The 25,897-nt window shown below is 36.8% G+C and overlaps 2 protein-coding genes and 2 pseudogenes across 7 annotated transcripts; 2 read left to right on the forward strand and 2 right to left on the reverse strand.

The window, feature by feature from the left end:
- Positions 1-25,588, reverse strand: LOC120117565 (RGS1-HXK1-interacting protein 1-like). 2 transcript variants are annotated; one of them, XR_005515676.1, is made up of 7 exons: positions 25,429-25,588; positions 25,078-25,217; positions 24,935-24,999; positions 24,315-24,373; positions 24,142-24,222; positions 16,670-16,775; positions 1-12 (listed from the first exon to the last, which is right to left on the reverse strand). XR_005515676.1 is itself a non-coding variant. In XM_039137827.1 (6 exons), exons 2-5 carry the CDS (start codon positions 25,158-25,160, stop codon positions 24,142-24,144), a joined length of 288 nt encoding a protein of 95 aa, XP_038993758.1. In that variant the 5' UTR covers positions 25,161-25,217; positions 25,429-25,588; the 3' UTR covers positions 16,621-16,775. The 2 variants fall into 2 exon arrangements, 1 of the variants encoding a protein (XP_038993758.1); XM_039137827.1 differs by lacking the exon at positions 1-12 and having other exon boundaries at positions 16,621-16,775.
- LOC120117563 lies at positions 571-2,509 on the reverse strand (annotated as a pseudogene).
- Positions 8,876-22,724, forward strand: LOC120117762 (annotated as a pseudogene).
- Positions 9,817-13,111, forward strand: LOC120117564 (T-complex protein 1 subunit theta-like). 5 transcript variants are annotated; one of them, XR_005515675.1, is made up of 8 exons: positions 9,817-9,974; positions 10,186-10,263; positions 10,341-10,468; positions 10,653-10,747; positions 11,004-11,137; positions 11,354-11,404; positions 12,064-12,194; positions 12,284-12,502. XR_005515675.1 is itself a non-coding variant. In XM_039137826.1 (8 exons), exons 1-5 carry the CDS (start codon positions 10,008-10,010, stop codon positions 11,128-11,130), a joined length of 513 nt encoding a protein of 170 aa, XP_038993757.1. In that variant the 5' UTR covers positions 9,986-10,007; the 3' UTR covers positions 11,131-11,137; positions 11,354-11,404; positions 12,064-12,194; positions 12,941-13,111. The 5 variants fall into 5 exon arrangements, 3 of the variants coding, with proteins under 3 accessions (XP_038993757.1, XP_038993756.1, XP_038993755.1); XR_005515674.1 differs by having other exon boundaries at positions 10,346-10,468; XM_039137826.1 differs by lacking the exons at positions 9,817-9,974; positions 12,284-12,502 and adding exons at positions 9,986-10,097; positions 12,941-13,111 and having other exon boundaries at positions 10,346-10,468.
- Positions 25,589-25,897: the final 309 nt, after the last annotated feature.

The raw sequence follows: 25,897 nt of genomic DNA on the forward strand, positions 1-25,897 counted from the left end.
AATGACATGATTCTATGGATGGATATTTCCATCATTGTGACAATATTGGCAAAATGACATCGTTTTGGTGCAACTATTGATGCCCAAAACAATGTTGTTTTAGACACTGAACTTTATGGGTGTATCAAATTTGTCATTAAATTTTAAATAGGTTCAATTTTGGGCACTAAACTTTTCTAACCGTTATTGGCAGCCAATCGCCGCCCATCACTGATAGTCTTTCGCAAAAAGATCGTTATCAAAACGTTCGCATTTAACTCATCTTTTTTCTCCTATGATTGATTTTCCATGAAGCTCACTCAAAATCGACAAGGGTAATCCTCCCAATCCAATTTGGATCATCCACAAACGCCAGGATTTGAATCATTGAACTTATTTAAAGATTCTAGTGACTCATTCCACTAAATCAACTGGTTGTTGGTAAATTTTATGCAAATTTAATAACGTAATGAAACATGAATTATATTTTCAGCGATCTAAAATTTTTTCCACTCATTTAAACATAATTTATTTGACCATAAATAAAGTTCATATAAACGACAGCTTTAGGAATTACAAACGCTGTTTGGAACTCAAACTTTTTCATACTCTCTCACTCTCCCAATATGTATTTGAACCGAAATTGGACGCACATAAATCAGCTTAATTTAACTGCTAAATGGTGGAGGCCTTGGCATGCCTTCCACGACACCGCAAGTCATTACGTCCTCGGGTAAGTTGTACTCATCCCTCACGGAACGGTTAGGGGAAAGAAGACTAATGTAAATTTGTTGTCCAAGGTAATGTCTGTCCCATATCTCGGACCTGATGTTCCACATTCCGCAGTTGTCGAGTGATATAAGGATAGCAGCCCATGAATGTGGGAATACCTGAATGGTGTGTCTGCTCACCGCGTCTAGAAGATTGTAGTTCATCCTCTTTTCTGGACTCCATTTCCCTATCTCTACGCTGCAAACAATGATTATAAAAGCGAGTTATTGTTATTCACACCAAATGACCATATTTATTAGTTAGATTAATTAGTGGTTCCAACACTTACGCCACAGCGAAGAATGCATAGCCATCCACGTGCCAAGATTGAATGGCCGTTTCACTATTCTCAAATATAATTTCGATAAAGCTTTGTGTGTCATGTTGAGGACAATAGGTTCTAGAGTTACTTTTGAGATCTTAGTCGGTGGCTCATCTGGAATATTATCATACTTGAAAATCTTGTTTGCAACGCCGTAATATTCCGCAAGTTTCAACGGAGTGGTTGGCTCGACAAATGAGACTCCATTAATTGCATATCGAAGCTTTCCATCTACCTTTTCAGCGGTGTTAGCCAGCGTGATGGTACGGGTAATGTTAATGCCACCATATTTGTAGGATCCTTGAGGATTAGGCCTAGCAGCACTAGCAGTAAGGTTCCAACGGAAGGTACGAAATTGATTGAGTGACCAAGCCCATCCAACTGGTGGCTTTGGAATGTCAGATGAGGGTCCTCCCTTACCATTCTGGTAGCGGATGATGCCCATGGCTGTAGCCTCTCGTTTGGTAAAACGAGTAGAGGCAACAACATAGTAATCCCTCGGTTCCTTGCCGGCTGTGACAAGCACAGTGTAGCATTGTCCCACATGCACATCAAGCGACTCATAGTCATTCTGCACTGTGTGAGAACCTTCCATCTCAACCAGCTTCATGGGGTGGCCTTGAAACCTGAAGTTGAGAGATGTCTTTAATCCAGCATTGCAAATCCTATATCTGTAGGTTTTTCCAGCTTCCATGGTGAAGAGAGGTTCGTCTTTACCATCACCTTTGGCCACTTTGCCATTAATGTGGACACCGTCAGCTCTACCGAGGTTGCGACCACTGTCAAGAATTTTTTTGAGAGCCACATGTCCTTTGTTAAACCAATCTCCAATCATTATGGTATAGTCATCAGCAGGTGGATCGTATGGGACAGGAATTTGAGGACGGCTGTTAATGCGAAGGCCGCCGAAACCACCAACGGCCTTATGCATAGAGGTGACAGGATAGTACATGTAGCTGCCAATCTGATCCTTCACCTGGAAGTGATAAGTGTAATTCGTCCCAGGGGGGATGGGACAGTTAGTTCCCAAAACACCATCTTGCCAAGAGTTCTTCCTATGCTGGATACCGTGCCTGCAACACATCCCATTTCCGAAAATATCTACCTCAATCATTGATTACAATAATCAAACGGAAAACTATCCTTTGTTCATGAATCGTAAGTTACTTACCATGTTATAAGGAATGGCTCGTCAAGGTTATTAAACACATTGACCACGACGTTATTGTTGGTGGTAGAGTTTATATTTGGTCCGGGGAATTCATTATTAATAAGAATACCTTTCACGGGAACTCCCAAAGGAGAAATAGTGCCATAAGTAACATGCCATTCGAAAAAAATATAAGGATCTCCACATTCAATCATCAACATTGATCCAGCCCAAAAACATAATAGCATCGATATTAACATCAACCGACCCATCTCTTGCTATGCAAATTATTAACGTACAACTCTTTATCCCCTGCTAAAGGAAGATATTGCTTGAGTTGGTTTTAGATTGCATATAGGATTGTCCTTTTATAGAAGAAATTTACATCTTCCACTATCATTCTTCACCGTTGATTGCTTCTCTCCGTACCCGTACATTATGCTTTTCTTATATTGAACTATTCTCTTGCATCAGAACAAGAAATTTGCATATCAATTATATGCACAGTACCATTATTTTTAGGAAAATAGTTGTTTTTTTATAATAAACAAGCATAGTTTTATTAATTTTTATTATATTATTAATGACTATTAGGAAAATGTATTAAAGAGACATTAACTTCCTTTATTCAATAATCATAGTTTTTTTAATAGTCAATAATAATAGTTAATTAGACTACACTATAACAAGACAATTGATATTATTTGTATAAATTATTTTTAATTTTTCCTAGTTACTTGAAATTAGTTAAAAGAAATAAATGAAACAAAGATGAGCAAACTTATATTTATATAATGATACATTAATCAATGTCTTTGATGTTTTTAAAAGGATTATTCATATACGCAATTAACATTCTATGTTCAGAAGCAGAAGGTGGTGAATTATTGAGTTTCTCTTGAACGGGGCTTGCATTTGTCGAATGTATCCCAACTCAATTAGTATAGTTGGATTTCTCAGTAATTGTTTCCCCTAGTAATTAGTAACAATTAGTATAGTTCGATTGAAACCGTGCGATCAAGCTATGTGACGGGAATAAGTAAGCTGTTGGGGAAAACGAGTTATTTCCCACACGAACGTAGTTTTAAAATTGACCTAAAATGTCAAGATTAAAACCACCAAAGGTTGCACAGTGGATAAACCTGTTAAACTATTGAATATTGAAACACAATAGAAAAGAACCGAATAAAAAAAATAAAGAAGAGAATACACCAAATTTACGAGGTTCGACGAGAATATCGTCTACTCCTCGGGCACCACACCGGATGATAACTTCACTATATCGCCAATATTACAACAAATGGAAATGGAATTCTTTAGAATTCCCAAAGTGGGAGAATGAAGAATACAAGATAAAGAGAGAACTTGTTTTTGGGATGATTTCTAATGGAAATACTTAGGCCTATGTATAGTTGAGTTTTAAGAACAATATGTTCAAAGTTTGGCCACCAACCAAGATGAAATTTCCAACTTGTCAACTTAATTTCTAGACAAATCTAACAAATCTCCACCTTGGCTGGAAATTACAAAGCCTACTCAACTTCTTCAACTCCCCAAATTTGTAGTGCCTCTAATTGCGCTCACAAGTGCCACACACCCGAAGGTGTTCATACTTTCAGGATGTTAATCAAGTTCAAACAATGATTGAACTTGATTAATGTTACCACCTTGGTCATCATATCTGCAGGATTTTCTGATGTCGCAATTTTCTGAAGTAGAATCTTTCCTTCTTCAAAGATCTCCCGCACAAAGTGATACCTCACGTCGATATGCTTAGTCCTTGAATGGTAGATTTGATTTTTCGCTAAGTGAATAGCGCTCTGACTGTCACAATAGAGACTAATGTGACTTTGAACAACTCCCAAGTCTTCTATCAACCCGTTAAGCCAAATTGCTTCCTTTACAGTCTCTGAAACTGCCATGTATTCTGCCTCTGTAGTAGACAAGGCCACCGTAGATTGCAATGTAGACTTCCAACTTACTGGGGCTTTAGCAAGAGTAAACAAATACCCAGTAGTTGATCAACGCTTATCCAAATCACCAGCATAATCGGAATCAGCATATCCAACCACACACTGACCAAGTGCTTCATCCTGTTCAAAAACTAAACCAACATCCACGGTTTGTTGGAGATACCGTAGAATCCATTTCACAGCTTGCCAATGTCCTTCTCCAGGATCGTGCATGTACCTGCTCACAACTCCAACTGCTTGTGAAATGTCAGGACGCGTACACACCATTGCATACATCAAGCTCCCAACTGCATTAGCATATGGAACTTTTGCCATATACACTCGGTCTTCGTTAGTTTTAGGAGATAATTGAGAACTAAGTTTCAAATGAGAAGCCAATGGGATACTTACATGTTTGGTATTTTCATTCATGCCAAAACATTGTAATACCTTTCTCAGATACTGCTTCTGTGTTAAACAAAGCTTCCATCTCTGTCTATCTCTGCTTATCTCCATACCAAGAATCTTCTTGGCCTCACCTAGATCTTTCATCTCAAACTCTTGATTCAACTGAGCCTTTAATTTTTCTATCTTCTTTTGACTCTTCGAAGCGATCAACATATCATCAACGTACAAGAGAAGATAAATGAAAGATCCATCTTTGAGCTTTTTCAAATACACACAATGATCATATTTGCTTCTAGTATACTTTTGCCTCCTCATAAAGCTATCAAATCGCTTGTACCACTGCCTCAAAGATTGCTTCAATCCATATAGTGATTTGTTCAGCTTACAAACCCATTTCTCACAACCACCATCTTTGTATCCTTTTGGCTGAGTCATATAGATCTCCTCTTCTAAATCACCGTGCAAGAAAGCCGTATTTACATCAAGTTGAGCTAGCTCCATTCAACTGTGCTACCAAGGCCAACAATATTCTAATGGAGGAATGATTCACAACAAGGGAAAATACTTCATTGTAGTCGATTCCCTCCTTTTAAGCGTAGCCTTTAGCTACCAACCGTGCCTTGTAGCGAACATCTTTCTTGCTATGAGATCCATCTTTCTTTACAAATACCCACTTGCATCCAATGGCTCTTTTACCTTTCGGTAATTGTGCCAGTTTCCAAGTGTTGTTCTTTTGAAGAGATTACATTTCTTCATCCATGGCACTTTTTCAGTTATCATTTTCCAAGCTTTGTATTGCTTCTTGGTAAGTGATAGGGATATCATCATCAACAACTGGAAGAGCATAGGCCACCATATCAACAAATCGAGCAGGTCTACGAATTTCTCTCCTTGGCCTTGTAACTGCAAGTGGTTCTGGTATCTCCAATGGTTCTTGGGTTTGAACCTCTTCATCTTCTGATTCTTCTATTGGAGTTGAAGAATCAGCTGCATCAACTTCTGGGATCATCGTCTATTGAAACTCCACCTGTTTTGGAGTATGCTCCGCCTGCTGTGGAGTACTACTTGTCTGGACAGCTTCAATTGTTACCTTCTTTACTAGGGCATATTCATCAAAGGTAACATTTCTGCTACAAATTATCTTCTTGGTGTCTAAACACCAAAGGCGAAATCCCTTCACTTCATGGGTGATTCCCATAAAGAGAGCATTCTTTGCTCTCGGATCAAGCTTGGATTCCTTCACATGATAATAAGCAGTGAATCCAAATACATGTAAGGAATCATAATCAGTAGCAGGTTTTCCAGACCATACCTCCAATGGTGTTTTTCCTCCTGTCGCTGATGACGGTAGATGATTGATGAGATGACTAGCATATATCACAGCCTCAGCCCAAAATGCCTTGCCTAACCTAGCATTAGACAACATATATCGAACTTTCTCCAATAGTGTTCGATTCATACGCTCTGCCACCCCATTCTGTTGTGGTGTATGTCTAACAGTGATGTGTCGAACAATACCATACTCATGGCAAACGTCAAAGAATGGGTCACTTTTATATTCCCCTCCATTGTCCGTCCTAAGACGTTTGATTTTTCTACCAGTCTGGTTCTCGATCATATTTTTCCATTTCAGGAAAATTCTTTAGACTTCATCGGATACGCCCAAACTCTTCTGGAAAAGTCAGCTACAAAAGTTACAAAATAATGGTTTCCTCCCAAAGTCGATGTCTTTGAAGGACCCCATACATCTGAGTGAATATAAATTACAATACCTTTTGTATTATGTATAGTGGTGCCAAACTTCACTCTCTTCTGCTTTCCCAGAACACAATGCTCACAAAAGTTCAATTTGCAAGCCTTTGCACCTTTCAACAATCCTTTCTTTGCCAGAATTTGCAAGGATTTCTCTCCAGCATGTCCCAACCGCATATGCCACAACTGGATTGCGTCCAAATAATCACCTCCGGAAGCTGCTGCAACTGCTCCAATAATTGTACTACCTTGGTAGTAATACAAATTATTTTTCCTGATGCCCTTCATTATCACAAGTGCGCCATATGTGACTTTTAAAACTCCATCTCTCATAGTGACTACTGAGCCTTTGGATTCCAAGGCTCCCAACGAGATAAGATTTTTCTTCAAACTGGGCACGTATCGGACATTCGTCAGAACTCTGGTTGATCCATCTTGATTCTTCAATCGAATTGAACCTATCCCAACAGTTTTACAGGCATTGTCATTGCCCATATAAACAACTCTTGCATTTAGTTCTACTAAATCGGAGAACCACTCCCGATTAGGGGACATATGATAGGTGCAACCCGAATCTAATATCCACTCATCGGAATGTAATGTTGTTGATGAAGCAACCAATGATATGTCAGAGTCATGTGCATCATGCTTTGCAACACATGCATCTGGAGCAACTTTTCCTTTCTTCTTCAGCTTCGGACAATCTTTCTTCCAATGGCCTTTCTCATGACAAAAGGCACATTCATCTTTTCCCAGTCTGGACTTCAACTTTGATCTCTCTCTCCACTTTGGCTTTTGACTTTTCGAGCGACTTCTTGCCACCATGGCCTCCGCTGCTTCATACTTGCTCTCCTTCTTGGTTTTCTTCATGAGTTCATAACTATACAAAGTAGCAGTTACATATTTAAGGGTAACATTATCCTTACCATGAAGTAACGTTATCTCAAGGTGCTCAAATTCATCTGGAAGAGATGAAAACAACATCAAAGCCAAATCTTCATCTTTGAAGGTTTCATCCATGCCCAATAAGTCTTCCACTATCTCATTGAACGCAGTGATGTGTTCATTCATACTGGTGCCTGGTTGATAATCAAATCTGAACAATCTTTTCTTCATGTGGAGACGATTCTGAGAGCTTTTCTTCAGGAATTTTTCCTCCAAAGCTTTCCACATCTTACTTGCAGAAGTCTCGTTCTTGTAGCCATACTTCTGCTCCCTGGAAAGACAAGATCGAATTGTGTTGCACGCTAAACGATTGATTGTTCCCCATTCTTTCTCCTCCATATATTCGGGCCTTTCTTCCTCAATGGCGATGTCTAGACCTTGTTGGAATAAATCATCTAACACCTCGCCTTGCCACATGCCAAAATGACCGGATCCATCGAAAAACTCCACCGAGAAATTTTCATTTGACATTACCCTCCTCACCGGTCCAGATGAAGAGCTTGATGTCTCAACTGATCCATATTTTGGCATTTTAATTCTAACGAACAATATTCAATATCAGGAACTGTATCTTTTCAGCAACGAAACCACTAGGATAACCTCAACCAAAGCTCTGATGCCAATTGTTGGGGGAAACGGGTTATTTCCCACACGAACGTAGTTTTAAAATTGACCTAAAATGTCAAGATTAAAACCACCAAAGGTTGCACAGCGGATAAACCTATCAAACTATTGAATATTGAAACACAATGGAAAAGAACCGAATAAAAACAATAAAGGAGAGAACACACCAAATTTACGAGGTTCGACGAGAATATCGTCTACTCCTCGGGCACCACACCGGATGATAACTTCACTATATCGCCAATATTACAACAAATGGAATTCTTTAGAATTCCCAAAGTGGGAGAATAAAGAATACAAGATGAAGAGAGAACTTGTTTTTGGGATGATTTCTAATGGAAATACTTAGGCCTATTTATAGTTGAGTTTTAAGAACAATGTGTTCAAAGTTTGGCCACCTTCCAAAGAATTTTTCAATGTGTACAAGTTAGCCACCAAATATGAAATTCACATGTTCAAAATTTGGCCACCAACCAAGATGAAATTTCCAATAAGTTGGCCACCAACCAAGATGAAATTTCCAACTTGTCAACTTAATTTCTAGACAAATCTAACATAAGCTTAATTTATATATGAATCGCACAATTAAATTTATTGATTAGATTCAAATCATTTTAATTTATAAGGCTATTAAAGAATTCAATTTTTAAAACGTCTCTAATTGTTCGACTGACAAAAATTAGTTGATAGGTTTTTTCCATGGTTAATTTACAATTAATGAAAACCCGAAGAAAAATAATTAAATAAACTGAATAAAAAGATATTTGAAAAATAATATAAGACGATGGAATCATATATTGGATGATCGAAAATAGAGCAACAAACAAGTGAAATTGGACGGTCAAAAATGGAGATTGGATGACCTAATTGTAGTATAAAATGGGGGCAACAATGGCAGTGTGGAAGAAGCAAAGCAAAGCATCTTCTTCCTCACATATAATACATAGGTTTAGGGTTTGATACATTTATTATAACAACGGCACCATCTCTCCGTTGGGAGTTCCTCAACAAGTGATTCTCATAAATGGCGAATTCCCAGGGCTAGGGTTGTAAATGAGACAAGACAGATCGCGAGCTACTCGAGATCGGCTCGATCAAGGCTCGATAAATACTCAAATCGAATGGACTCGACTCAAGCTCGACTCGATTTCTTAACGGGCCGAAATGAGCTATTCGATATTCGACTCGAAAAGCTCGTGAGCAGCTCGAAAAAAATGTTATATTATAATTTTAGATTTTTTAAAATTACATTATTAAAAATACATTATTGATAATTATAAAATTTTAAAAATATATTAAAATTTCTATAATACAACTAAGACATCTCATTCCTTATAATTGTGTGATAGAGTTTATGGTTTATGGTTTATGGTTTATGGTTTAGGTAGGGTTTAGGGTTTTGAATTTAGTGTTTACGGTTTAGGTGTTAGGATTTAAGGTTTAATTTATACACATGAAGCTAACATACAAATTATGCAAAATGATGTTATGTTATTCCTAAATAAATCATTTGCATATTTATACATAAACATATCAACATGCAAAATAAATATACACAACTACTTAAAGAAGACAACTCTAAAGAGGGACTAAATTATTACCTAAACTAAAGTGTGCTTACACGATACATGCATGCATACGAATGAAATACAAATGCACATACATTAAGATGAAACAATATAAGATTAAACCTACTATTAATAACTTAAACTCATATTTTAAAAATGCCATGAAAGACTAAAACAATATAAAAATGAAAATAAGCATACAAAGTAGAAATTACTCATTAAATTAAACAAGTCAATTAAGAGATTACAATGCCAAATAATTAAAATTACAAGACACAATTAAAAACAAACACAAATTAAAGGAACACTAAAGCAGGATATCTAGGGTAAAAACTCTTACCCTAATTCATTTTCCCTCAAACTTTCCCTGGCTAAAACTTTCCCCTCGTCGTTCTCCTCTCAAACCTCGTCCACTCGCAGCCCTAGTAGAAACCCACAGTCACCATGACCTAAACGCTCCCCAAGACTCCGGGCGACAAAGGCAAGCTCCTATCGACGGGAAGGTAAGATTTTATTTACTGGTTCTCTGGCCACTGATGGTTTTTGTTGGTCGAATGTTTTTGTGTCAAATCAGCTCGAAATTTGAACTGAGGCATTTTTGTCGCACAGCAGGAACTTCCGCTCTTGTGAGCATTCTATCTAGATTATAGTAAAAGGGAAAAAAATATAGTTTCTTTCGTTTGCAATCTGATGAGCTTTTAATTCTTTTGACAGTTGAAACTCAGCCAACTGATGGCTGATGATTTGGGATTTATTGATTCAATTTCAGTTGAGGAAATCGGTGGTTCTCGGGTATGTTTTATGAGTTTGCTTTTACTCGTATTTGGTTTCTTGTCTTTTATTCAGTTTGTTTTGTATTATCTATTAAGTGTAGGTCACTGTTGTGAGAAGTGAAGAAGGTGGTAACAAGATATCCACTGTGCTTCTACGAGGAAGTACTGATAGTATATTGGATGATCTTGAAAGAGATGTTGATGATGGGGTGAATACATATAAGGTGATAGTCGCCAAATATTTACTTTGTTTCTAAGTATTCTTCCGAGTATTGTACTGTTTCTCCTCTGTAAACTTTATTGAGTTCTGTATTTCTTACCTTTTGAGACATTTTTTTTGTTTATTTTTGGATATAAATTTCAAGGGAAGTATCATTATCACTTTCTTAATGCCGTATTTTTTGTCAGGCAATGTGCAGGGACAGTCGGATAGTTCTTGGAGCTACAACTACTGAAATTGAGTTGGTTAGAAGATTGAAAGAATTCTCCTTTAAGGAAATAGGGTGATCTATTATTTTTCTGCTTTTACTTCTTTACTATAAAGTATCACCCTGCATATTATGTGCTGCTCTTGAATTGCATGAATGGCATGATCGAGTCATGATGGCATGATCGAGTCATGATGGCATGATCGAGTCATGATGACATTTTACTTGCACACACATATATATAAATTTTGGAATATACAGTAGATTTTGTACTACTGGCTAATTGGGTAAATGGTTATTTTGCAAATTGGATCAATATGTCATTGCTAAGTTTGCTGAAAGTTTTGAAATGGTACCAAGAACCCTCACAGAGAATACTGGACTCAATTCAATGGATATCATATCTAAGCTGTATGAAAAGCATGCATCTGGAAATACCAAAGTGGGCATCGACTTGAAGGGAAGGTAAGGCATATTAGAGTGTTTATGTTATATTTCTTGACAATGTAAGTTCCAATGGATAAGAAGTCAGAATTTCTTTTATAACATTTTATCTTCCATAAGTAATCTTGTTTTGGTGGTCAGATTTGATCATACAAGACATTAGGATGATTCAGTAATTTTATTTGTTTACTCCTATACAAAATTTCACTTCTAATTTATCTTATGCTGCTGTTTCAGGCTGTTGCGGAAATCGTAACTAGCAGACATTTTGATACACATATAGAGTCGGTATGTCAACTATCACCGAAACATCTAGCCTGTACTTATGATGAAGTATTTCTTGCCTCATTGTAATTTATTATGTCGTTTTTAAGATTAAAATTATCCAAACTTATTGATTTTAGTTTCATCTTACCAATCTACAGGGAATGACTTTTCTGATGACATGAATGTACGAAATTCTCGAAATCTATATAATACAAGTTATTAACGTATCAAAATTTATATAAATATAAAATATTTTAACACGATTATGACACCACAAAAATACAAGAAAATGATACTATATATAGATGAATTGCCAGGTTTTCAAATCTATCATTTTTATAAGAAACTTTTCCATTTCTCTCTCTCCCCCTTCCTCTATATTTGTTTGATTGGCCCTGTATGGTAGCTTTGTCCAAGCTATAGGCTTTGACCATTTATTTCAAGCAAATAAAGAGTGGAACTTTAATAATGTGTGTATTGTACTATACTTAATTCAAGTTCTACACATAGCATAACTAATTACTTATATTTAACAAAGGCTGCTTCAATAAGCTACCAGATAGTTGGTCTGTATATGCTCCACTAAGAACATATACTACATCTTGAATAATCTGTAGAAGATTTGAAGTTATTATACATCTAATTATTAAAGTTTGGGATTTTTTTTCAATGTTCTGCAGGAGATGATTTTTGCTATTGCAGAACTTGAAAGTAATAGACAGCCTCTTGCCATGCAATATGATAAGAAAGCCAAGGTCACTAAAGTAGGAATCATGCAGATTTTCCCAACAACTGCAGAGTGGTTGGTCAGGTACAATTTTATATTTTCTAGTGTAGCTGCACTGGAACTAAGCTAACCCTGCTTTGGATTATGAAGTTCTAGTTTGAAAATTCCTGTAGGGAATGTCATATTTCATTGTACAAAGTTGAAGAGGATCCGGATATTCTATATAGGCCTTTTGTAAATGTATATTTCGGAGCAACCTACCTTAAATGGTTATCAAACTTCGAAAACAAGTGAGCTTTCAGGGAAGAACTTGGATCCACATTGAATGCATTTAATATATTTCTTTTGAAATGAGTTCATATTATCATAAAAAATGTATTGGTGATGGTTGATTAAAGGAAAAATTATTTATATATTTTAAATGTAATATAATATTTTTGTAGCTTCAAATTCGAGTTTGAGTTTGAGATTGAATCGAGTTCGAGCTCAAAATCGAGCTTCAATCGAGCTCGAGTCTCGAGCTTTAATCGAGCTCCTGAATTTTTTTTTAGTTCGAGCCTTTTCGAGTTCGAGTCGAGCTTGAAAATTTTAGGCTCGTGAGTTTTCGAGTCGAGTCGAGCCTACATTTAAAGTTTTCGAGTTCGAGCTTGACTCGGCTCGTTTACACCCCTACCCAGGGCCCAATATTAACTCAACTACTAATAATAATATTGTGATCAATGTGTTTAACCATCTTGATGAGCCCTTCCTTTTCACATGGAGCGGAATCCAACAGAGGAAAATTTCTTGGCAAGATGGAGTGCTCGAAACTAATTATCTGATTGTCCCAGGAACCAACTTCACATATCATTTCCAGGTGAAGGACCAGATTGATAGCTACATCTACTATCCGTCCACGGCAATGCATAGGGCATTGGTGGTTTTGGTGGTCTTAAGGTGTACAGTCGTGCGCTCATTCCTATCCCTTATGATGAACCTACTGGTGATTATATTGTACCGAGAGCCACAAGGAACTGAGGGGCTTCTTAGATAGAGGTCGTCCCTTGGGTAGGCCTGATGGTGTCCTTATTAATGGTAAAGCTGGCAAAGTTGGAGCCAAGCAAGAAGCATTGTTCACCATGGAGCCTGGCAAGACATACAGGTATAGGATCTGCAATGTAGGACTCAAAGCCTCCATCAACAAATCAATCATTCTTCATTAACAAATGTTATTGGAGTAATAGAATATCAATGTTTCATGTTAAATCGATTAATGTATTGTTTTGTCAAACGAAATAATTAGTTTGGCCAACTGTTTGACTCATTTTTCTTGTGATTTTTTTTCTTTTTTGCTTTCTTCCTCATTTATGCCTATGGTGTGGGCCTTCGTTTTTATGCCTATTTTGGTTGAATGTTGTCTTTTATATAAATTGTTTTATTTCACATGCATTATGAGTATGAGAAATTTTAATATTATTTAAACTTTTTAATAATCTTATTTTTTAATAACTAAATGTAATAAAGGAAATGAAGACAAGGCCTGATCACAGCCAAAATGTGTTGGCCACAACATGGAGAAGGATAATGGCCAGCAAAAGCAGTGGCCCCGAAAAGGATGAAAGAAACAATATACAAAATCATGGGCAATTCAATGATACGTTCCGTTATTATTATTTAAAAATACTAACATAATAGTATTGTTTACAGATCCAAAATACAACAACGTAAGAAAATTGGAGTGATCCGAGCCTAGATATATAATAAAAGCATCACAAACCCTGGTTTAACCAGATCCGAGACCCGTTTGGGGCCTAAACCCACTAGGGTTTCTTCATCTCATTTCCAACCATTTGCCGTCGTTATCCAGCAAGATCGAGCCAGTTGTTGCTACCTGCTGCCGCCCATCTCCACCTGTAGTTTTCCACCAACGCTACTACCAACCACGCGCTGAGTCTCCTGTCATGTCAGATTACATATCAACAAGCAACCACAAATACAAACCAACACACAAGGCTTTTTTTTTTGTAATCATTTTATAGCAACAAACAAGCAAAGAAAAGCAACAAAAAATATGTAATATTCGGGGGCTATAAAACCTCGAACGTCAAACTATAAAAAGGGTTCTCAATTTCGAATAAAAAGCAAAAAAAACCAAACTTTCGAGGTATAATTTTTTATTTTATTTTACTTTCAGTTTTCGAAACATAACAAAAAAAGGAACCCAAAACTACTTGCATGTAACACCAAATCAAAGAAAAAGGGTTTGATTTGTAGTTACCTGAGGAAGGAGTAGTTGGGGCTGTGCTTAGGAGGTTAGATCAGAGATTTTGGGAGGGCTTAGGCTCGATTTTAGTTAGTTTTGAGGTCGTCGAAAAGTGGGTAGCCAAAGGGTTGAGGGAGCTTTTCGGGGCGCATAAGCAACTTTTTAAGGTGTTTTAAGTTTGGATCTAGGTCTAGAAGAGCAGATCGGAGGGTCTAGAGTGTTTTGGGTTCAATTCGGAGCTTCGAGACGGCGGTCGGAGGCGAGGTATGGCGACCAGCCGAGGGAAAAAGAAAGAGGAGGGAGAGAATGAATTTCTTTTTAGTTTCGATTTTCAAATGAAATAAAAAAAATCTTAAGTTGAATTATAGGATGAATCTAGGGGAAATTGCACATAGGTCCCCCGAGTTTTAGCGCGTTTTTACAAGGTCACTAGAAGGGACCATTTTTGTTATTTTCCCATATTTATTCATGATTTACAATTTTTTGTCTAATCTCAGTTTAGTCCCCCTACTTTTAGTGTGTTTTTGCATGTTAGTCACTCTTATGGACCTTATCTATAATTTACCCATTTTTATGCATATTTTATATTTTTAGGTTTATTTTCGGTTTAGCCTTTGCTTGTTTATATGTTTTGCTTTTCAATCTTGTAGTGACTGTTTAATTTTTCTTTAAATATTTAGGGACTGATTTTGTAATTTTACCTTGTTTATTCGAATGTATATTTTAGGCTAAAATATTTGGAATATTTATGAAATATCCCTATATTTTGGCATGTTTGTATTTTGGTTTTGTTATTTATTTTTAATTCGACCAGTAATTTTAATTTATTTTAATTTAGCCCCATGTTTTATTTATTTTTCATTATTGTAATTTTAGCATTTAATATTGAAATTGTTTATTTAGACACTTGTATATTTTATTTTATGTTAATTTTGGCATGATAATTTGATTATTTATGTTTTAGCCCTACTTTTATTTTATTTTAATTTTTGCATGTTGTTTGCATATTAGTTCATTTTAGTCCTAATTAATCTCGCATGATACCCTCATAAGCATCACTTGACTCGCATCAAAATAAATTGACTAAGGGTAATATTCGATCATTTTAATATTGTCATAAAGTGATTGTCTTAACGTATAAAAAAGTTACTTTCGATAATTATAAAATAAAAGTTTATCACATTTAGTGACACAAATTAAACCGATTTCATTTTTAAAATTCGGGGATTGAGAAAAAGACAATGTTATTTTAATTAAATTCATCGAGAAAAGACTATTATATCGAACCTAAGGCCTCGTCTCGAGATATTTAAATAATTGAACATCCTTATTCTCATTAAATATTGGTAAAGTAAATTATTTATTTATTGTTTGTTATGTTTTTTATTTGTTTTATTTTTGTGTGTGTTTTCCAATAGATTTTCAAAACAATAACATTCGAATCGACATTGAGAATAGTAATATCCTTTTATTTCAGTCCGAGTAATAAATGATTGCTTTAAGGTATGAGAGGTTATTTATTCTCGATTGGAAATCATTAGATATTATCGTTTTCATTCGAATCGCTTTGTAATTTTAAGGCGAAATAGTAATGTCAATTTATTTCAATTAGGGTAATAAATGATTGTTTTAATACATAAAATGTCATTTATTCTCGATTGAAAATAATTAGATATTATCGTTTTTACTCTTATAATTATTTTGGGTGTTATTATTTTGAATTAATAGTGGACTTTAGAATGAAATTTTAATATTTTTTTATTTCGATTGAAGTAAGAATCGATTGCTTTAAGGTATGAGAAATCAACTCTTCTCGATAGGAAATAATTAAATATTATTATCTTTCATCCAAAATTTCACAGAACGTTATTTTAGGGGATCTTAAATTAAAATAAACTCGAACTTGTAATTTTTATTGCAAAGACAATTAATTAATCGACTAGGTACCGATTTAGGGTGTTGTGGGGGTACTAATCCTTCCCCACATGTAACCGACTCCCGAAATCAATTTTTGGTAACGCATACCGCAAGTTTGTCGTTTTAATTAAAATTAATATTTTATTAAAATGAAAATTTTATTTTTGGGTGCCCAATCACACACTAATCAAATATTGATGGTGACTCATCGAACCACATTTTATCACTAACTGGTCACCAAAAAATATTTCAAAATAGGACCCTCTTTTCCCTTTCGGAAAAAAAACCGCTTCTACATATACCAAAATCAAAAAGAATAAAAAATAATAATTATAAATGTTTGTTTTGATTCTAGAATCATACATATCAAAAAATGAAGTGGGGAAAATGACTGTATGACGAAATTCAAAATTGTACTTGTATTATTATTTTGACCGAATTTTATTCGAGCTCGATGAGTAACATGGGATCTATAAAATGCAGCATCAGTTCAAAGATACTTCCAAAACACCAATTATATCATCAAAAGGGCATCCTCAATCCAGATATCTTCCTCACCCTTTTGTCAACTGAGGGGGTTCTTAAATAGAGGTCGTCCCTTGGGCAGGCCTGATGGTGTCCTTATTAACGGTAAAGCTGGCAAAGTTGGAGCCAAACAAGAAGCATTTTTCACCATGAAGCCTGACAAGACGTACATGTATAGGATCTGCAATGTAGGACACAATGCCTCCATCAACTTCAGGATCCAAGGCCACACGATGAAACTTATGGAAATGGAGGGTTCCCAAATCGTCCATAACTTGTACGATTCCTTGGATGTACATAACAGGCAATTTTTTAAAGTTCTTGTTACTGCCGACCAAGCCCCTAAGGACTACTATATTGTAGCATCCACCCGATTTCATAAGGAAGTCCAGACTAGCACTGCCATCATTAGCTACACCAATGGAAAGGGTGAAGCCTCACCCGAGCTTCCTCCTGCTCCTATTGGTTGGGCTTGGTCATTGAATCAGTTCCGTACCTTCCGTTGGAATCTTACTGCCAGTACTTCAAGGCCAAATCCTCAAGGATCCTACCATTACGGTGCTATTAACATCACCTGCTCTATCAAGCTGGTGAACGGTGTTTGCTAAACCAATGGTAAGCTTCGATATGACTTTAATGGTGTCTCTCATGTTAACTCAGCCACTCCCCTGAAGCTTGCGAATACTTGAACATGGCGGACAAGGTTTTCAAATATGATGTGATGAAGGATGAACCAGAAAACACCACAGACCTCATCGAACAACCAAATGTCCTCAATATGACATTTCGTAACTCGTGGAGATCATTGTTGAGAACCACGAGAAAAGCCTGCGGTCATACCACTTGGACGGGTACTCGTTCTTCGCGGTGGCCGTTGAGCCAGGGACATGTTAAATATTATGAGAATAGCAGTGAATAACAAATAGGTTATTATTTGGTTGTTAGAAAGGATGTGCCAGCAAGGCAAGCCTAGTGTAATTGCTCCAGCTAAGAACATTCTAGTAGGTATTGTAAAACGCTATATATATTGTAATTGGGAAATGAAGATGATGAGGCATTTAGTAAATAAAAAATTTAACATGGTATCAGTAGTCTTGAGGTCTGGAGAGTTTTGTTCCAGTAGCTAATTCTTTGTTGGATTTTCTCGTCGTTTCTTTCTCGTGCCATGGCTGATAAGGAAACTTCATAGGAGGGACTTCAGAAAGCTTTCACCAACAAAAGACTTAGTGTAGTTTGGATGAGCATAACTTCTTGTTATGGAAGCAGCAAGTGCTTCTATCTGTGAGGAGCCATAGACTCGAGAAGTTTCTTATCGGTACGGTCACTCTTCAGCCGGAGACGGTGGTTTTAGAAGATGGGGCTGATGTTGAGAATGAAGCTTATGAAGTGTTTGTTGCCTAGGATAGTGCACTTGCTTCTTGGCTATTATCCACGATGTCACCCTCGATTCTACCACACATGGTTGGCACTGACACCGCTGCGCAAGTTTGGTCCACCGTTACCAAGTTCTTTGCAAGCAGTTCTACGACAATGATAATGAACCTGCATTATCGACTGAAAGCTATAAAAAAGGAGGATCTGAGTATGCGCAACTTCATCACTAAGGTTAAAGAGTTGTGTGATGCTCTTGCGGCTTGTGGAAGTCCGGTGTCCGAGTATGAACAAATTGCGACGATCTTGAATGGATTGTCATCCGAATATCGTCCGTTTGTTGCTATCATCACTGCCAGCTGGGAACCGTTCACTCTAGATGGAGTAGTTTAAGTTCTGATTGATGCAGAAGTTCAACAACTCGGTTTTGAGGAAGCTGACAGTTTCTCTATCAGTACTAATATGGCAAAACTGACGGTGAATGATTCCTCAGGGTCAGAGTTGGTTAAAGCACCTGGGCAGAATCTGGGTTGCTCTGGTTCATATTAAGGAGGTCGTGGTCGTGCTAAGCCCTGGGTTCAATGCCAATTGTGTGGAAAGGTTGGCCATTTAGTGGACCGATGCTGGTATAGGTTTAACTAGAGCTTTCGTGGGATTTCTACTTCTCACAAGGCCATGGCACCAAATAATTCCCCATCTGCTAACGTGTGCACAGTTGCATCTACTCATAGGTATGGCTGTGTTCACCAAGGATCTTGGGATGGTACCGTTTCTGCTATGATGGCTAAATGTGGTCAACATTTTAGCACTGGAGGTTCTGGGAATTCTCGCCCATCAGGGAAATGGGTTGTCGATTCTAGGGCTTCTCATCATGTAACCTCGGATGTGGCTAATGTTGTTGCGGGTGAAGAGTATACTGGCACGGGTAAGTTACTTGTGGGTAATGGTAATAGTTTATCAATATCTAAGGTCGGTCAATCTAGCTTGGTTACGTCTACTCGCTCTTTACGATTAAATGACTTGCAACTTGTTCCTAGTATATCCAAAAACTTAGTTTCTGTCTCCAAACTTGCTCGTGATAATAAAGTATTTCTTGAATTTCATGCTCGTAGATGCGTGATTCGTGATGAGGATACGAAGGCAGTGTTGCTTGAAGGACGAGAGAAAGATGGACTTTATGAGTTTAATTCTACTTTGTTTAATAATAATGTGCCGACTCAATGTAATGTTGTTCATGGCATAGTTGATTTTGGTTTATGGCATAGACGATTAGGACACTCTTCCCGTGATACGTTACAACAAGTTTGTAAAGATTGTAATGTTGGTTTATCATTGGTTAATGATGAAATTTGCACTGCTTGCCAAGTTAGGAAATCTCACTCTCTACCGTTTTCTGCTTCTCAAACAGTATATAGCGAACATTTTCAGTTGGTTTATGTCGATCTATGGGGACCACCTCATGTGGTATCAAATGGATATCGATATTATATATCATTTGTCGATGCTTATTCAAGGTTTATGTGGGTGTATCTGTTGAAGGAGAAGTCTCAAGCGTTGTATGCGTTTCGCTTGTTTCAACGCATGGTTCGTGTTCAGTTTGGCTGAGAGATTAAAGAAGTTCAAAGTGATTGGGGTGGTGAGTTTCGTCCATATACCAAGGCTCTTCAAGAGGATGGGGTACGACACCGGCTCACGTGTCCTCACACGTCTCAACAGAATGTTGTTGTTGAGCGAAAACATCGACATATCATTAATACGGCACTAACGTTGCTTGCTCAAGCTTCGTTACCCTTGAAATATTGGTCTTATGCCATAACCACTGCGGTGTATCTCATTAATAGGTTACCTACGAAGGTGCTTCTCGGGACAACACCGTTTAATAAGTTGTTTGGTCGTCGCCCCAAGTATGAACACTTACGTGTTTTTGGTTGCAGATGTTTTCCGTGCCTTCGTTCGTTTCAATCTCACAAATTTGAGTATCGATCACAAGCATGTACTTTTCTTGGATATAGTGTTCAACATGAGGGTTATCTTTGTCTTGCACCTGGTGGTCGAATTTATATTTCTCGGCATGTGCAGTTTGATGAGAGTGTTTTCCCGTTTACAGGTCAAGCTACTGCTGTTCATCCATATCCAACAAATAATTTACAACCGTCTGCCATTATTGATGTCGTTCATGGCATCAACAAGGTGCTCAATAATCAAGCAGTCCCACCATGCTCAACGTTGCATCATTGTGAAAATGAATCATCTACTTCTCATACTAGTAGCTCATATCATAGAGTGAACGAACAGATGAATTCTGCTGAGATTGATGCTGATGTTGCGTCTGGTGATAATGTGGATGGATCCGCGAGACACACAATCTCTCCTAGGCAAACTGACGGTTCTGGTGATTTGCGTGTTCCTGAGCACTCCACTCTTGTTGCAGATTCGGCTCTTCAAATGTCTTCCCACAACAATAGTTCTAACATGGTTGTTTCATCTGGTATTGCTTCTTGTCCCTCTTCTTCAAATGTTCATTATATGGTTACGAGAAGTAAGGATGGGATCTTCAAACCCAAAGTCTTCTCGGTTCAATCCGTAATTGATGATGAAGAACCAATTTCTATTGAACAAGCTTTATTGTCCCATGTGTGGAAAGATACTGTCATGGATGAATATAATGCTCTAATTGGTAAGAGTACATGGCGGTTGGTGTCTTTACCTCCTGGTCGAACGACAATTGGCTGTAAGTGGTTGTTTCGTATGAAGAAAAATATTGATGGGTCTGTTGCGAGGTATAAGGCTCGTTTAGTAGCGAAAGGTTTTGCTCAAATTCCGGGACAAGATTTTAATGATACGTTCAGCCTAGTTATTAGACCTTCCACGGTAAAGATTGTTTTGTCATTAGCTGTTATGAATGGGTGTAAATTGCGACAAGTTGACGTGAATAATGCGTTTCTTAATGGGGACTTACGAGAGGAGGTGTTCATGGTGCAACCTCCCGGGTTTGAATAGCTTGCTGTTGATGGCACACGACTTGTTTGTAAACTTGAAAAGGCGTTGTATGGGCTTAAACAAGCACCACGAAGTTGGTATGCGAAACTATGTGATTTTCTTGGTCGAATTGGGTTTCATGGGACACAAGCTGATGCCTCCTATGTTCTCATTTATGTCGATGATATCATAGTTACGGGGCAATATGAGACTGACGTTGAAAGTGTTATATCATAGTTGAGTCAAGAATTCTCTCTAAAAGATTTGGGGGACTTAAACTACTTTTTAGGACTTGAAGTTCAGCGGATGAATCATTCGCTTATTTTACGACAAAAGAAGTTTATTCTAGAATTGTTATAACGTACTGGAGGGAGTCTGTTACAAGATGTTCAACTATATAGGAGCGTTGTTGGAGCCCTTCTATATTTAAATCATACGCGACCTGACATTGCATATTGTGTCAATCGTGTAGCTCAGTACATGCATACGCCTTGTACTCAACATTGGGTGGCTATGAAACACATTTTGCGTTATTTGTGTGAGACACTTGATTATGGTCTAGTGTTTCAAAAGACAGGATTGGGTCTATACTTGGTAGCTTTTGCGGATGTCGATTGGGCAAGCAATGTTGATGATCATCATTCGATATCCGGGTTTTGCATTTTTCTTGGAGGTAATCTAGTGTCTTGGGGTTCCAAGCGTCAATGGTCAATCTCTCGGTCGACTACTGAGGCTGAATATCGTGCGTTAGCGGATGTTTTAGCTGATGTTATTTGGATTCAAGCTTTGTTGACAGATATGGGAATTCCGCCATCAAGCACTCTTGTTGTTTGGAGTGATAATACCAACGCGATAGCGATGAGTGCCAATCCTGTTATGCATTCTTGGTCAAAACATGTTGAATTAGACCTCCATTTCATTTGGGAGAAGGTTGTTGCTCGATAAAGTTCGAGTTAATTACATTCCTGCTCAACATCAAAAAGCTGATGGATTCACCAAGTCTTTGTCTCGGGCTTATTTCTCCTTGTTTTGCTACAATCTCAAAATCTATTGTAAAGTTCTAGAGTTCATAGACAGTAGGGAGAATGTTAAATATTATGAGAATAGTAGTGAATAACAAATAGGTGTTATTTGGTTGTTAGGAAGGATGTGCCAGCTAAGAACATTCTAGCAGGTATTGTAAAATGCTATATATGTGGTAATTGGGAAATGAAGATGATGAGGCATTTAGTAAATAAAAAATCTAATAGGACACGGAGCCCCTATAAGAGGATGAACTACAATCTTCTAGATGCAGTTAGCAGGCACACGATACAAGTGTTCCCTAAGTCGTGCTGCAATCCTTTTGACGTTTGACAATGCGAGCATGTGGAACATCAGATCGGAGATTTGGGAGAGGACTTACTTGGGGGAACAATTCTATGCCAGTATTTTATCTCTCGAAAAATCACTCAGGGATGAGTACAACATCCCCAATAGCACTCTACTTTATGGTATCGTCGAGGGATTGCCCAAGCCTAAATCTTATACATAGTTCAACTTGATCAACAACTCCCAAGTATTTGGCTGCTATGTGCCTCTTATTACTAAATAATCATGTCAACCCTTTCCTATATTTGCACTAGACTTTTATTTATTTTCTCTCGCTATTTCCTCATATTAACTTGCATTATAACCTTTCATTCATCAAGATCAAATATCTTAACCTAATTAAAAAGGAAATTCAACTTGTATGGTTCAAGTTAATATAAGCATAAAAATGGTAATTGGAAGAATTTTAGTGAAATAATTTGAAAACGTTAAAGTAATTAAATAATTGAAAATGATTAAATTCTAAATTTAAATCATAAGATTAGGTGATACTGATTTTTTTTATAAAAAAATCTAATACAAGCATCAAAAAGGTAATTTGAATAATTCTAGTGAATTTATTAAAAATATAAAACTAATTAATTAATTGAGATAATTGAACTTCTAAATTTTAAGTCATAGGATTATGTGATATTGATATTATTTTATTTTCGTCAAAATCTATACTATTTATTAATTTTTTAATTGAATTGGTGATTAGTCAGATATCAACTCAGTTTAGAGAAAAAAAGCAATAGTTACTTTTTTTTAATATTAATGTAGATGTTATTATAATGGTGTTATCATTTCATATTTTTATATACTATTAAATAAATAAATTAAAAATGATAATTTGAAGATCAAACACAAAATTATTGAAGTAAAGTTGGTATTGGTTGCTTTACTTGGCTTCTTTGTGTTAATGGATAACCATTGTTGTTTGGTGATGGCTTTGTGGATTAGTTGCGAAGCTTGAGCGTCGAGGCTGGCTTTGTGGATCCCATCTTGTCTTTTGAGATTGGGATTGCTTGATAATGTGTTACTTCTTATGCCCTTCGAGGACGATTGGTGTTCATGGCTATCTTCTCTACTTGTGCACCAAGAGCCATTTTTCAAATCCTTGTTTTCTGTAGTTTAGTTCTTTTGCCTATGGTGTGGGCCTATTTTGGTTAAATGTTGTCTTTTATATAAATTGCTTTATTTCACATGCATTATGAGTGTGAGAAATTTTAATATTATTTAAACTTTATAATAATCTTATTTTTCAATAACTAAATATAATAAAGGAAATGAAGACAAGGCCTGGTCACAGCCAAAATGTGTTGGCCACGGCATGGAGAAGGATAATGGCCAGCAAAAGCAGCGGCTCCGGAAAAGGAAAAGGATGAAAGAAACAGTATACAAAATCATGGGTAATTCAATGATACCAAAATCAAAAAGAATAAAATAATAATTATTATAAAATGTTTGTTTTGATTTTAGAATCATACACATCAAAAAATGAAGTGGGGAAAATGACCGTATGACGTAATTCAAAATTGTACTTGTATTATTATTTTGGCCGAATTTTATTCGAGCTCGATGAGTAACATGGATCTCTAAAATGCAGCATCAGTTCAAAGATACTTACCAACACCAATAATATCATCAAACGGGCATCCCCAATCCAGATATCTTCCTCACCCTTTTGTCAAGTGAAACCCTCTGCTGCGATGCAATCGAAGCAACCTAATATAAAAGTTCAACGTTAACGACATCAATGGATAAGTTTCTAAACTGCAAAAGCCCTGCAAAGATAATCAAGAAAATGCACGACTTGCCTCTGCTCGTAGTTTCAATGCGTCCCTGCCAGGGATTTCTCGCAGTCCATCCATCAAATCTATAAAGAACATTAAACAAACTGTAAAGATACAAATATCACCCTCGCAATATTTAAAAAACAATCGGTAGAATCTACCAGTTCCCGTTCTTTAACCCGTATTAGAACTATAAATGGCAAGACTTTATGCCACGTGTGGATAAGGATGGCAATTGGAATTGCAAGGTGTATCGTGATGTCGACACCAAGTTCATGCAGCCTACTTGACCAGAGACCAATCTAAGTGCAACTGTTGGCTTACCGAGCGATATAGTCTAAAGGAGATTATAGGAGACTGGACATTAAAGCTACATACTAGAATGATTTATGCAAAACTTCAGTTTCTAAACTTCCTATTACAAACGATCCTTCTTCACTGTATTGAGAGGAAAAAAGCCAGGGGAAACAAGATGTTTGAAAGCACCAGTTTCATCAAACATAACTAATGACAAACTATAGATATGGGAAGTCAAACTCAGTCAAGGCTTCCGAAAGGCCCAACATGGCAACAACTGTTTATCAAAGGATAACAATCTATATATATATACATAAATATAAAGAAAAGGTGAGCTTTGACAATACCTGCAGCTTCAGCCTCAACCTTGTAAACTGATTTGGCGAGATGGTGAATTCGACCTCCGGTATTCCTACACATACAACTTCGAATAGTTAAACATGAAAAATAGTGATAATTTAGGAACATTAAAGAAATTCATACTACATACAAGAGCTCTTCATGGCCATGCTTCATATCCATTTTCTCTGCAAGAGTTGCCCTTTCAAGCAGCTTACTGCTCTCCTTTTTCATCAAATCAACAGATAGATTTAACTCTTTTACATTCTTCTCAGCCCTAAGAAATTTTGCCTGCATGAAATTTTAGCAGAAAGGCAATGTATATGAGAGCTTAGAATCGAACCTTATATTAAGACACATAATGTCTAGAACCTGAGGTTTTTGCTTTGGCTTAGGAAAGAATTCAAAATGGCAGGTCAAGCAGCAGATATAGTGCAAGCAAACAGTCTACTTATAGTTCCACTAAGTAAGGGAACTTCTATCATATTAACAGGGTATCTACCTCTTCACTTTGAAATCGACCCAACGTATTACGGAATAGAAGCCTTCTTGGGCCTGTAATAAATAGCCTGACATCAGTTTGTATTGAATTTAAAAGTCAAAAGTAAACAGAAAGTTGGGCACAGAAGTCAAATGAAACGATTATACATTAAATACTTTCATTCCATAACTTGAACATGAGATCTAAAGATGGCAAAACGGAGGCCACAAGGAGGATGTAACTCAGAGAAAATCAATGAAACCTAGCCTCATAATCACAGGATATGAAAATCTTTAATCTTTGGGCAAACTTAATGAACTTTAATAAATATACAAACTATAACGACTGCAACTTCTAGTTAATTATTGCCAGTTTGCAGGGAATATTTGGTTTTAAGTCTCTGATTTATAAGGCACAACAAAATGCATGCCAAATGGATTGCAATGGCAAAGAGGCAAACAAAATGACTTCCGAACAAGACATTAACAAA

This window comes from Hibiscus syriacus, unplaced genomic scaffold (assembly GCF_006381635.1).
Source record: "Hibiscus syriacus cultivar Baekdansim isolate YM2019G1 unplaced genomic scaffold, ASM638163v2 tig00110321_pilon, whole genome shotgun sequence".
In the NCBI taxonomy this organism is placed as follows: Eukaryota; Viridiplantae; Streptophyta; class Magnoliopsida; order Malvales; family Malvaceae; genus Hibiscus; species Hibiscus syriacus.